The following is a 14,564-nucleotide window of genomic DNA, read 5'->3' on the forward strand; positions in this document are numbered from 1 at the left end:
ACCAATAACACAGAATTGCATTTTAATACATACCACCCACCTCAGTTGCTAGAAGCCAGGGCTAAAGTTACACTGGTGGGGGGGGTGGAGGTGCGGGGAGGAAGACCAGGAGCCCCAGCTTGATTTCATCGTGGCACCAACTTAGTCAAGAAACAGCTTCTGACTACGCAAGTCTCTTTTTCAAGGTGGACCTTGTCAGCACAAAAAAAAAGCTCACCGCCCCCATCCCCGCCTATCAAACATAAAATAAAGGCAAAAGAATTGATTCCAGTCCTGCTAAGTTCCCTCTAGAGACAAATGCACAGAATGTTTGTGAGTCCAGGCACTCTTTCAAAGCAGCAACTTGGATTGTAAAAAAATAAATAAACCCGGAGCTGTGAACCACACAGATTCCAAAAAACCCAAACTATGGGTCCCATCCAAACGAGCTTCTCATCAGAGCAGACCCACTGAAATTAACGGAACTAAGTCAGACTGCATTTAAAGGCAGTTTGTTCTGTTTTCATGACTTTCCCCTCACTGTCGAGTTCCACATTATATCTGAGTCTTCAGACAACGTTAAAAGGCACTCCTGGAACTATAGTGGGAAACGGTGGAAGTTCAGCACTCAGTTTCGTGTTGCGTGGCAAGTCCCCTCCCCCATGTGAAATGAAGACACTGGACACATTATTTAAGGTTAATGGGCATAAAAAGGCCACAACTTTATTGATTACAGAATTGAAAGGTATTGGCCTTAGGCATTGGCTCCTATCGACTACCCGGCATGGAGACCGGGAAGGGTTATCCACAAGCCGTGGGAGTCCTGTTGAAGTACGCCAACTAGGATCCCACGGGTGTCACCGCTCGGGGGCGTGCTGGAGGCCCTTACCTCCCTAGGTTTCAGACAAGGCAACGCCCCCCGGAGTCCTCTACCGGACTACCCTTTCCCTTGGGGAAGGTGATGGCGCTTCCTTCCCCCCATTCATTTGCATAACAACCCCTGCCAATGCCTAACCGCCAATACCGCGGAAGTTGTGATGTTTGCTACGAGGTAGGCAAAAAAACCAAAAGGCTGGAAGTGCGCCAAATTGGAAAAATTCCTACCAGGCCCTTTGCGGCGACCAACCGGAGTCCATAGGAAGGTCATAGCTAGCTAAGCCTAAGGGTGGGTGGGATGGGAAAACCGCTCAGCTGGAAAGGGGAAGAGGGCGGCCCCCGGGCATGCCTGGCCTTAAGTTGAAGGCACGCCCGGGGATTCCCTGGATCTCGCGGGGGCAAAAGGCCAGCCCCCGCGTGTGTGGGAGGGGGTAACCCGCAACCCCCTCTCCTCCCAAGCTCGGAAATGGCTTTACTTGAATCCTGAAATAATCTGTTTGCAAATAATATGGGAATGGGTGCTAAGCTTTTTATTTTATTTCATTAAAAAATTATACACCGCTTGATTGTATTAAAAAAAAACAACCCTCACAGTGGTTTACAGAAGGAATAAAACCATTTAAAACAACCATTTAAAACATTACAAAACAAAAACAAAAAGCCAGCAATAAGCCAAAAAATCACACCAGCATTCTAGGTATCTGGGAAAGTTTATCTAAACATAAATGTTTGGGGGAGGTACCAAAAAGAGTACAGTGGTACCTCGGGTTACAGGCGCTTCGGGTTACAGACGCTTCAGGTTACAGACTCCGCTAACCCAGAAATAGTATCTTGGGTTAAGAACTTTGCTTCAGGATGAGAACAGAAATTGTGCTCCGGCGGCGCGGCAGCAGCGGGAGGCCCCATTAGCTAAAGTGGTGCTTCAGGTTAAGAACAGTTTCAGGTTAAGAACGGACCTCCGGAACGAATTAAGTACTTAACTTGAGGTACCACTGTACAGTGAAGCGCCTGTCTGGTAGCAATAGGTAGGGAGTACCAAAGTTTAGGTGCTGCTATACTAACAGATCAATTTATTGCAAATGAAGAACAGGGATTACTTGTCACCTGTAATGTGCCATTTCTGCAGATTTAAGCAATCATATGGGCAAACATTGGCAAGGCACCATATGCCCCTGAGTCACGAAGGCTGGTGTGGTTGGGGAGGAGCATAATACTCAGGCCTCTGTCGGGAACCCAGTGGCAAAGAGGCTTTGGATTGGGGAGATCCAAATCTGCCTCTGCCCCTACTGAAACTCCGCTGGTGGTCGACTGATGCCGATGGAGGTTTCCACAGCTGTAACTGTAGCCTCCGATCCTGCCAGCAAGAGCTCCTCTCTAATGGTGGAAAAAATGTCTCCACCCAGCCCTAAAACCCCTGCAGGCAGCAGATCTGGGGGTTAGGATTTAGCTGGGTGTCTGTTGTGTACAAGGCCTGAAATAAGAAAGACAAAACCTCCCTGTCCCTTTCTCCTCCTCCAATTACACACTGGTTTTGTTCGGTTTCCTCCAGTGAAGTGTTGTCAGGATTTTATTTTATTTTCTCTGTGCAGTTAATTAGGTGGCTTTGCTAAGAGGATGAGCCCAAGATGACCTCCGGGTTCTTTTTTGTACCCATCAGCAGCCAGGAACACTCGCCCCTTCAGAATAAATGCACAGTGACCCTGCAGATTCTGGGTGGGTGGGTGGAAAATCTAACCAGCTTCTCTCGAGTTCTGTGGTCATGCCTTTGTGCCCATTGGGACAACAGCAAACCTCAATTCCTAAAGCACAATTCTGGAGACACTGTGCTTTAGTCAGCTTTTGCTGATGAGCCTGAAAGCTTTTGTGGTTTTTTTTATGGCAGCCCAGACACATTTGGATTGGTAGCTCGTTGCCAACTTTAAACTGGAATCTTTTGTACAGTCTTTTTTCTATTATTAAGAATAAAACAAAAGCACCCCCCTTTCTCTCAAAAATATTCCTGGCACTGCATTTGTTTACTTATTTTGCTCATTAGTTCTGCCAACTGCTTCCTAAAAATGAATTTGCACAACTGACGGTGTCTCAGGACCGAAGGGGAAACTGCTGCGTACCCAACCTACGAACTCTAAATTTTCCACTTCCAAAGAATGGGTGGCCTGGGAAATGGGAGGGTGGGAGAAAATAAGAACCCCACACCTTTGAGTTGTGATCATCACACTGAATTGGAAGTACTTCTGAATCAATGATGGCCAATTGATCGAGCAACTAATAGTTACTTCTGGCAACTGAGATCCGTAAGGGGTGGAATTCCCAGGATGCATCTTCCAACAGCAACAACAACAACGACTGCATCACAACACACTTTGAGCTGCAATCATCGCATTGGACTAGAAGTACAAACAACTCCCCACTTATGTGGGGTTTATGTTCTGGGTCCCCAGACACCTAAATGAAATCGCATTAAGTGAGAAGTACCCTTTAAACACCTTCTAAATGCCCTCTCTGCCACCTTCTCTTCAATCCATACCAAAACATACTGTACCCAAAAATATCCACAACCAGAATTGAAGCCCTGGGGCCATATTTGTGTGCATTTTCCCCAATATACTCATTTTTGCAAGCTAATACAATGTATATTGGTAGGTCACTTACACATCTGTAGGAACACTTTCCCCTAATACATGCATTATTTTGGTACGTGTTGCTTGATTGAAGAACCACATTGCAAAATTCGAACACCCACAAAATTTCAAAACAGAGTCTTCCTTTGGTTCACATATTGTTTCGAAGAGAGCGAATAAGGTAGTTCCATGTTAAAAATATGAACCCGAGTGGTTGTTTCTCCCCCATCCTTTCCCACTGCTGCCCTTCCTCTAGGCAGGCTCCAGACTCAGAAGACCTGTCAAGAATGTCGCTTTAAAAAATAATAATAATTAAAGCCACGTGATTTCAAAGATCAAGTCAGAGCAAATTCACCCTTTCCCTCAGAGTAAATATTTACACAGGCAGAGAGCTGGCTGAATGAGCCCCTTTCATGCCTATGCAGAAGCACAAGAGAAAGCAGGCAGAGGTTCCTAGGCCCTGGGCGATTTGTATGGTGAGCCCTCCCTTCCCCAAAATCGAGCATTGCTGCTCTGATTAAGTCAAAGCTCCTAGCTTCTAGAGCTCAGTGACAGAGCATCTCCCTTGTATGCAGAAGGTCACAGATTCAATCCTGGGCAACTCCAGTTAGAGCTGGAAGAACTTCCTGCCTGAAACTCTGGAAAAGCTTTGCCATTCGGTGCAGACAAGATTTGACTAGATGGGACTGACTCAGTTTAAGGCAGCACTCTTGTGTCCCCAAGCAGCTCTTAACTCTGAACCATGAGGACTGAAATCTTACTTTAAGCGAAGATTCTGCAAATCCGGGGCTGACCCTGGAAAACAGGCACACTTGAAGATCTAGTCCAACCCCCTGCAATGCAGGAATCTCAAGCCCATCGTACAGGACAGATGGCCATCCAATCTCTGCTTCAAAACCTCCAAAGGATGGAGAGTCCATCACCTCTCCCAGGAGTCCATCCCACTGCCAAACAGGCCACTGTGAGAAACATGAAGGTGGACTACATGGGCCCCTTGGCTCAATCCAACAGGACTCCTGTTGCCTTTTAGTTGTCTCGGGGGCCGTATATGTGTACACATATGTGCCAGAAGTAGGTTTCAATGTGGCCTAAGGGACTGCTAATACTTTGGAAAAATATGAAAGCTAGCCACAGTGTCTTTGGATCAGAAAGCACAAGCTCTTTCCCCATCTGAACTTAATTCATCTCCTCTTAAAACGCGTCTGCTTCAAGCGGGTGTATAATGTCCCCATAGAACTACAGTATGCACATTGCATCTGGCCCTGCCCCTAAAAGGTGTGAATGGACACAAGTCACTTTCCAGACACGGAAAAGTTACAGAAACATATTTTTTGGTTTACTGCCAAGTTGCTACAAGGTTTAGAAGCCCCTCTGCTCTCTATTTTTCTAGAAACCCCATACTGCACATACCAGCTCGCCACAATGTTTTCATTCGAATGGGACGCTGTGAGGTTTTGCACCGTTCCGCCCGTCTCAAAGAGAGAAGGCAAGCATAATCCCGGAGGAAGGAATTGGCACAGCTGGAACTATCACAGGCTCCACTAGAGCAAAGACCCTCATGTCTAGCGGCACAGAGAGAGGGGAGGCCAAAAGCATCCTCTGCGATGGGAAGGCCAGTCCAAGACGTTTTGCTGCCTGAATGAGAAACCCAAAGACAGTACCCACCTCCATGTGTTCACAATCCACTGAGAATTTCTCCCCCATGGAGGTCCTTGCAATGACTCAACAGAGCAGGAAGATCCTGCAATCTTTGTAAACTGGGAGTCTTTGGATCTGTTTGAGGCTTCCTCCAGTATGACTCTGAACACTGGTGCTGAGAATTATGGGCAGAGAGAGTCCTCTTGTGCTCTGGTCCTGCTTGTGTGCTTCCTATAGGCATTTTGTTGGCTACTGTGAGAACAGGATGCTGGACAAGATGGGCCACTGGCCTGATCCAAGAAGGATCTACAGTGGTACCTCGGGTTAAGAACTTAATTTGTTCCGGAGGTCCGTTCTTAACCTGAAACTGTTCTTAACCCGAAGCACCACTTTAGCTAATGGGGCCTCCTGCTGCCACCACATGATTTCTGTTCTCATCCTGAAGCAAAGTTCTTAACCCGAGATACTATTTCTGGGTTAGTGGAGTCTGTAACCTGAAGCGTATGTAACCTGAAGCGTCTGTAACCTGAGGTACCACTGTACTTATACCCCATATGGTGAACCACAGAACAGCAGGCTGATGGTTTTTTTTTTATCTAGGCCAAGAAACCTTTCTGCTACAAAAGTTACATTTTTCATCCCACGTCACTGGTAACATCCAAATTAGGACTCATGCACTTTCCCCTTGCCAGTGAATGGTTTGAGATCACATAATACATTTAAAGCACTATGATGCCACTTTAAGCAACCATGGTCTGCCCCCCCGCCAAGAATTCTGGGAGCTGTAGTTTTTGTTACAGGCGCCAAGAGTTGTTAACAAAGCTCTATTCCCCTCTCAGAGCTACAATTCTCCAAGCGGCTTAACAGCCAGCCCCTTTTCCCAAGGAATTCAGGGAATTGTAACTCTGGGTCTAATGTGCATATGCGAAAACTGAAGAAACTGTTGTAGGCACCACAGAGACCACAACCTCTTCCATTGCTCACAACAGAATGCATCAAAGCATAATTTCAGCAGAAATTTCATTGGTGACCTGTGCTTTAACTGATAGTGTCCCTCAGCCATTTTCTGGCTACCCTCTGTTCCACAAATATCTTCAAAACCTGGAGAATCGAATGGCCTTTGTAGTAGAAGGAATCTCTTGGAATCGGAAACGAAAGCAGAGTACAGCTCATCGCTGTGGCTTGAAAACGTCTCACCGGGGCGGAAAGCATCGCTCCATTTGCTTCAAAACAAACCATTAAGAACAAAGTGGAGGGTGCAGTGAAATGAATCATCCCAGAGGGGATCACTTTGTCTGAAAAAGCCTCGAGATTCCCTGTGCTTTGCCGGCCTCCCACGCGAAGTGAGCTCAAGCTGAGCCCTCGGACCACGGCTTTCCTTTCTCAAATTTCAGAGGGATGAAAGCTGATCTTGGTCAGGAGGAACCAGCCCAAAGCCAGGTGCTTGGACAAAGTCAGGGTCAACTGGGACATCCCAATACATCGGACTTGCACGTTACAACCATGGAGAAGAAAAAGCAGTGTAGCTTCTTGTTTTTACAAACCCATTGCTGCTTCCCTCCTCTGTCTAGTGGTGAGGTAAGGAAACAGGGAGAGGTTTTCCTGTCAAGAAGATAGACACCCCTGTGGATACCATGCACGGGTGTGCAAACTCTGTGGTAAATTTACAGCTCCAGGTGTTTTGTGTGTTTGTGTTTGTGTGTTTGTGGACTCTCCTTCCTTGGAGGCTTCTAAGCAGAGCTTGGATGACCCTCAAGGTCCCTTCCAACTCTACAATTCTATAATTCTATTATTCTCTCTCTCTCTCTCTCTCTCTCTCTCTCACACACACACACACACACACACACACACACACACGGGGCGGGGGGAAGATTGAATAGACTGTTTCAGAGCTTTTCTACTCCAAAGGTCTGATAAGCTGATTGGTACTGGTTGACAGAGACTTTTAGTTCCAGAACTATGCAGTTTTCTCATGCAAAGCACCACTCACTGCCCTCTAATAGCAAACCCAGTGATAAGTGCCAATGATACTTAACCCAAACAGGGCCACCAAAAAACTGGGGAGGAGGAGGTGGTCAGCATGTGTGGCAGCAAGCCAAGATTTGCAGAACTATAAAATGAACATACAGTGGAACCTCTGGTTACGAACTTAATTCGTTCTGGAGGTCTGTTCTTAACCTGAAACTCTTCTTAACCTGAGGTACCACTTTAGCTAATGGGGCCTCCTGCTGTTCCCGTGCCACCGCCGCACAATTTCTGTTCTCATCCTGAGGTAAAGTTCTTAACCCGAGGTACTACTTCCGGGTTAGTGGAGTCTGTAACCCGAGGTGTTTGTAACCCGAGGTACCACTCTATATTGTTTCAAAACCGAAGGGAGCCACCATGCAACACTCAAATAATAATAATCCAATTAGCGGCTGGACACCCCACCTGATTGACATGTGGAGGAAAACGTTTCGGTAGTTGGACTAGTTTGTAACGCAGAGGAATTATTACCTGCCCACTTGAGGGGAACATGGTCAATTATGTGTTGTTTATGGACTAAAAACAACAGTAATGAATACGGGTCCATATTCCAGTCATGGGATAAATCAGCAAATATTGGCAATTTCTGCTCCTGTTTCTGTCAGAAATAATGAGCATCACTTCTAGCCACAAAAAAGCCTGAGGTTTCACCCTCTCTCCATCCCAGAAAGGGAGAGGCAATATCACAGTTCAATGAAACATAGGCAGAAGCACTTGTGAAAGGTGCAGAGTGGGGCTGCTAAGTTAGGCCATGGCCTGAGGGACAGTCCTGGGGGCCAGATAGAGAATCCTTGAGGGCCACATTTGGCTTGTGGTCCAGAGATTGGTTAATAAAAGGTAAAGGACCCTTGGATGGTAAAGTCCAGTTAAAGGTGACTGTGGGGTTGCCATATGGGACTATGGGGTTGTTCTATTGAAAGCCACCCAGAGCGGCTGGGGAAACCCAGCCAGATGGGTGGGGTAGAAATAATAAATTTATTAATTATTATTATTATTATATCTCGCTTTCAGGCCAAGGGAGCCGGCGTTTGTCCATAGACAGCTTTCTGGGTAATGTGGCCAGCATGACTAAACAGCTTTTGGTGCAAGGGAACACCATGACAGAAACCAGAGTGCACGGAAATGCCATTTAACTTCCCACCGCAGCAGTACCTATTTTTCTACTTGCACTGGTATGCTTTCTAACTGCTAGGTTGGCAGGAGCTGGGACAGAGCAATGGGAGCTCACCCCGTCGCAGGGATTCGAACCTTCTAATCGGCAAGTCCAAGAGGCTCAGTGGTTTAGGCCACAGCACCCCCCCCCCACTGTGCCCCACTGTCGTATTCAAAGCAAAACTTTACAGTCTTCAACAACAACAGAGCAAGAAATGATCATTTGGAGACTTCCTTGAAGTTTTTCCCTTGGCACACCTCGCAGACTTTCCATCCAAGAATATGTTTCTCTCCACAAGACCTCTAACTGGTGTTTACTTAAGAGAAGCAGGCCAAGACATGGAGCAATCAGACACACCTATTTCCCCACTAATTCTTAATTTGATGTAAGCAGGAGAGAAAACAATTAAATCACCGACTCTAAACCATGGTTTGCCTCGGTGTCCATCTCTTTTGCTGTTAATTTCAATTAATTTCCATTTATTTTTATGGATATTGTGGATATTTTTTCTTGTGAACTGCTAAGAGGCTTTGCTACAATCAAATGATATATAACTTTTGTTTTTTAAAAAAGGAAGAAGGAAACACAATTTGGATTCTAAGCTATGGTTAGCACAAGCCATGTTGTCTCCTTCTTATCAGCAGTCCTTGGTCTGTGCAAGTCAAATCTATACCCATAAGCAGAATACTTGCTCTGCCTCTAACAAATGACTATCATATCTATATTTTCTAACAATAGCCTGCAAAGAATAAGGGTCTCAATGGCTATGTTCTCCCTCCACTGTCAGAGGCAGCGTACTTCTGAATACCAGTTTCTGTGGGGAGAGGGACTTTTCAGGTTAGAGAAAAGGCAAGAGGTGATATGAAGGGGTGAGATGACCGGTAGAAGTTTATAGAATTATGCATGCCATGGAGAAAGTGGTTAGATGAAAGTTTTTCTCCCACTCATGGAAATCCGATGAAGTTCCAGAACGGATAACCGTGCATAATTAAAGTAAAAAAGGTAAAAGGTAAAGGACCCCTGGACGGTTAAGTCCAGTCAAAGGTGACTGTGTGGTATGGCGCTCATCTCGCTTTCAGGCCGAGGGAGTCGAAGTTTGTCCACAGACAGCTTTCCAGACCATGTGGTCAGCATGACTAAACCACTTCTGGCACAATGGAACACAGTGACGGAAGCCAGAGCACATGGAAACAACATTTACCTTCCCACCACAGCGGTACCTATTTATCTACTTGTACTAGTGTGCTTTCGAACTGCTAGGTTGGCAGGAGCGGGGACCAAGCAACGGGAGCTCACCCCGCTGCGGGGATTCGAACCGCCGACCTTCTGATCAGCAAGCCCAAGAGGCTCAGTGGTTTAGACCCAGCACCACCCACTTCCCATTTAAAAGTATGGAACTTGCTCCCACAGGAGGCAGAGATGGCCAGCAATCTAGATGTCTTTAAAAGAGGATTGGACAATTCTGTGGAGGAGAGGGCTATCCCAAACTACCAGCCATGATGCCTCCATGGGCAGAGCCAGTAATGCTTCTGAATACCAGTTTCTGGAAACCACAGGAGGGGAGAGGACTCTCGTGCTCAGATCCCACTTGCGGGCTTCCCACAGGCATCTAGGTGGCAACTGTGAGGACAGGAGGCTATTGGTCTGATCCAACAGGGTATTCGCATGGTCTTATGAGAGCGCTGTTGTGCTCAGATCCTGTTCATGTGCTTCCCACTGGGGTGATTGTAAGGACAGGAAGGTGGAGCATGGCCTCCCATTGGCCTGATCCAGCGGATTCTGCTTATGATCTTACAGGAGATTGAGCTGTGAAACTGCAGTCACATCTCCAGTTACAGTGGTACCTCAGCTTAAGAACAGCCCTGTTTATGAACTACAGTGGTACCTCGGGTTACAGATGCTTCAGGTTACAGACTCCGCTAACCCAGATATAGTACCTCGGGTTAAGAACTTTGCTTCAGGATGAGAATAGAAATCGCACACTGGCGGCAGTGGGAGGTCCTATTAGCTAAAGTGGTGCTTCAGGTTAAGAACAGTTTCAGGTTAAGAACGGACCTCCAGAATGAATTAAGTTCTTAACCTCGGTTCAAGAATGGTTTTGGTTTAATAACAGATTTCCGGAATGGATTAAGTTCGTAAACTGAGGGACCACTGTTTTTGGAAGCAGGGCCATTAAACATGGTGGGACTTAGTCATGAGCAAAAACCCCTAGGCTGGCTGCACCATTCTTAACAACTAAGCAAACCTGGTGAATCAAAGGCAGTCAGTGTGATTACGTAGCATTGTTCTGCAGAGATGATTCAACACAAGAGAGCCAGATCCCGTTGGCTGACATTGTCTTCCCAGTGTGTGCTGGGCTGGACACTGGAAGTAATCAGAGGGGCTGAGATGCCGCTGAAATCCACGTCTTACCAAGACAGGTCCTGCCGTCTGTGTGCAGACGAAAGCCTGGCTTGCATTCGCAGTAATAGGACCCCAGAGTGTTCACACATCTGTGCTGGCAGCCCCCATTGTGAACTTGGCACTCGTCAACATCTGGAAAGGAAGCAAAAATGGAAACAGTCAGAGCAGCGGGCACGGTGCAAGCTAAACTCAGCATTTGTGCCAGCCAGAAGCAGGACTCCAGAGGAGCAGCCAACGAGGCCAATGGACCAGGCTTAGGAAGATGTTGTGGCTATTCTGAGGTGGGATTCAATCACGTATCGACAATTCAGGTTGCACAGTTAAAGTTTACTTGGTGGTCTTGCACAATGAGCCCAGTTCCTGCAAAACTGCAGACAGGAAAGTGATGGGGAAATGTATTGGAGTCTTGTGACACTTGCTTGACACAACACTGTCTAACCTCCCATAAACAAACCGGAACAAATGCTTAATAAACAAGGTGTCTGGAAGCACCCCATGCAGCCATGTGCTCCATCAGAAGCTACAGATGCGCCTACTGAACATGGGAAGGTGCTTTATGCCAAGTCAGACCATTGGTCCATATGGCTCCATACTGGCTACACTGACCGGCAGTGGCTCTACAGGGTCTCTCTCAGTCCTACTTGGACATGCTGGAGATTGGACTCAAGACTTTCTGGGTGCAAAGCAGATGTTCTACTGATGTCCTTTCCCTTAAAACATAGGAAGGTGTCTTATACAGAGTCAGACCATTAGTTCATGTGGCTCAGTATTGTCTACACTGACTGGCAGCAGCTCTGCAGGGTTTCTCTCAGCCCTGCCTGGAGATGTTGGGGTCTTCTGCATACAAAGCAGATGCTCTACCACTGAGCTGCAAATGTCTGGGGAAAATCACTCTCTTGTTGCACCAAGTAACCCAGGAGGAACTCACCAGACAATGAGGAGTATCTTGTACACTTAAGAAGAACCTGGAAGTATTGGATCATTCTGCATTCTTCTACTGACCCAATTTGTACCTCATCAGCTTATGTGTGGAATGTAACCAAGGTCCCCAGCCCTGAAGCAGCTTTTCAGCTAACTTCCACAGGAAGGATGAAAGCCCTGTACAGGCTCTCATTGTCACACATTCAGACAATGCATGAAGGAAGGCGCAGGGCCTATGCTTGATGGTCTCGCCTCAGTGTCCCCCTCCCTGCTAGCACCAACCCCAGCCTTCAGACCTTTCCTAAGGACCAGGTGGTTCTTGGAAAGTTGTCCCAAAGGAAATGGAGGTCTTCAGGTCAGAAAAAAGTTCTTAAGGTATAAAACAGAAGAAGGAGGGGAGAGAGTTAGGAGACTGCTGAACTGGCTAAATGAGAGATGGATAGGCTGGAAATTATTCTCTGGCTCAGATTTTAATCTAAGCCAGGAAAGAATTCAGGGCCCCTAAATGCTCACATTTCTTTTATAACCCCTCAAAACTCCTATCCAAACCCTGGACAAGCAAGTTTTGCTAGCGACTCTACCCAGGGTTAACCATTCAGTTTCTTCTAACCAGCAGTCTAAACACTGTAATGCAATATGCATGCAAAATTTGGAAACTGCAGATCCGAAAGTTCCCTCCACATGTGCGCACGCACACACACACAAACAAATTTTGGGGTTGATTTTGTTTCAGCTCTGCAGTGTGGAAAGGGGAGACCATGAGTCTCGAGCACATTCAAGCCCATGATGCTTATCTTCTGTTCTGGTTTTGGAGCATGGCTTTCCCCCTTTTTTCCTTTTGCAGTGGGGCGGGGAGAAGAGGCTTCCTCACAAATGTCCTCCTTCCATTTGGCCTTCTGCCCAGAAAGAAACGCACCAAGGCAAACACAGAAGATGCAGACAAAAGGCGTTTCCTGCCAGCAGAGAAATGGTGATGGACAATGTCTTTATATTTATTTTATTGCCCCTGTAGGGGTCAGTGGAGCCACCACTGAGAGAAGCTATCTCACCTCCCCCAAACGGTTCCTGCGGTTAATGAGAAGGGGCGCTTCTAGGATGCGGTCCAAATCCGGTTGCCCTCAATTGACAAGGACCCAGCCTTGCAGTCCAAAACGCTCTCAACTGGGCACAGAGAAACTTCAAAAGCACGGCCAAGAAAGGTTGGCACTCGCTCTTTTCCCAGCGTCCTGCTGGGAAATGATCAGATCCTCCTGCTTCAACTTCTGCACTGAAAAGGTTCAGAATCATCTGTCATGTTTCAAGGGAAACCGGGGGGATGCATTGAGACATTTCACAAGCTTTCGTTTGGTTGAGTGTTCAAAGGCAGAAAGAAAAGGAACGCAAAGATAAATTGCGTTGCAAACAGATTGTTGGCGGCAGGGCAGGAATCAAGAGTCAGAATCAAGGTGTGCTTGTCCTCAGTTCAACTTTGCGTTCTTCTTTTCAACAGGGCTATGGAGGCCATTTGTTTTCAAAATGTTCCCCACTTTTCTTTATTAAAAACAAAACAAATTCAACGCAGCTTATGGACAATGATGAAGACAGAGCAATCCTAGCATGGTCTTACAAAATGGCATAGTACATCTCTTCATCCTTGTGTATCTATGTATCAGGTATGAGGAACTTCCAATGTGATCTTGCATAGCTCACTGTCCAAACCTCAGAACTCTCCCCAGGCCAAACCTCCTCTCCCCAGGCCCTGCTTTGCGTCCTCCTTGGGTGTTTTTGCCTGGCTGGAATGTGTTCTTGAACCCCAATAGTGTGCCTTGCTTGTCTGGATGGAGGCAAGCAAGCAGGATGCAAGGGTGTTTACATGAACTAGCCTAATGTAGAGACATCGCCTTGCCAACAAAGGTCCGTATAGTTAAAGCTATGGTTTCCCCAGTAGTGATGTATGAAAGTGAGAGCTGGACCACAAAGAAGGCTGATCGCCGAAGAATTGATGCTTTTGAATTATAGTGCTGGAGGAGACTCTTGAGAGTCCCATGGACTGCAAGAAGATCAAACCTATCCATTCTTAAGGAAATCAGCCCTGAGTGCTCACTGGAAGGACAGATTGTGAAGCTGAGGCTCCAATACTTTGGCCACCTCAGGAGAAGAGAAGACTCCCTGGAAAAGACCCTGATGTTGGGAAAGATGGAGGGCACAAGGAGAAGAGGACGAGATGGTTGGACAGTGTTGTCCAAGCTACCAGCATGTGTTTGACCAAACTGCAGGAGGCAGTGGAAGACAGGAGCGCCTGGCGTGCTCTGGCCCATGGGGTCACGAAGAGTCGGACACGACTAAACGACTAAACAACAACAGCCTAATGTAGAAAGACAAAATTTGCACTCAATGCTTTGTCCACTTTTCCCCAATGCTAGTATATGGCCCCAAGATGGTTGTATGTGAGGGAAGGCGGCCCTCAGGCTGAAAAAAGGTTTCCCCACCCCTAGCTTGGAATACCTCAACATCTCCAGGTAGCAATGGGAGAGGCCTCCATCCGAAACCCTGGAGAGCTGCTGCCAGTCAGCGTGGACAATACTGAGCTAACTGAACCAGCCAGCTGGCTCAATACAAGGTAGCTTCCAATGCTTCTACTCTTGGCTACTTTCAAGAGCAGACTACCCTCCCTCTCTATCTTCTTGTCAGATCAGAGGGCACAGGGAAGAGGGAGAGAATAGACCTCCTACCTCTCTCCACCAGTTTATTCTCCTGAAAGGGCAGCCTTCAGGTCTCTCCTTGGCCTCTTCCCTCCCTTCAGATTGCTCAGGCTGCTAAACCACCAAAGGCAGTAAAAGGCTTGTAGCCTCTAATCAGCCCCAACCCTACCCACCTGTAGCCCATACTGGCTTAATGCTGTTGGTGTCAATTGCCAGCAAGCAGGTGGTCTAGCAGCTACAAATATAGGAAGCTGTCTTTACAGAATC

The 14,564-nt window shown here is 46.9% G+C and overlaps 1 protein-coding gene and 1 long non-coding RNA gene across 6 annotated transcripts in view; one reads left to right on the forward strand and one right to left on the reverse strand.

Moving 5' to 3' along the window:
* The window catches only part of MEGF6 (multiple EGF like domains 6), a 206,646-nt gene that overhangs the window by 73,314 nt on the left and 118,768 nt on the right, over positions 1 to 14,564 (reverse strand). For all 5 annotated transcript variants that reach the window (XM_083628414.1, XM_083628413.1, XM_083628415.1 and 2 more), the window contains one exon: positions 10,705 to 10,827. In XM_083628414.1, coding sequence (XP_083484540.1) covers positions 10,705 to 10,827 — 123 coding nt within the window. The remainder of the gene's footprint in view (positions 1 to 10,704; positions 10,828 to 14,564) is intronic.
* The window catches only part of LOC310769585, a 276,754-nt gene continuing 263,830 nt past the window's right edge, over positions 1,641 to 14,564 (forward strand). The window contains exon 1 of the long non-coding RNA XR_014551706.1: positions 1,641 to 1,841. This is a non-coding gene — a long non-coding RNA (uncharacterized lncRNA). The remainder of the gene's footprint in view (positions 1,842 to 14,564) is intronic.

Source organism: Podarcis filfolensis (genome assembly GCF_964270895.1).
Source record: "Podarcis filfolensis genome assembly, chromosome: 8".
NCBI classification, from domain to species: Eukaryota; Metazoa; Chordata; class Lepidosauria; order Squamata; family Lacertidae; genus Podarcis; species Podarcis filfolensis.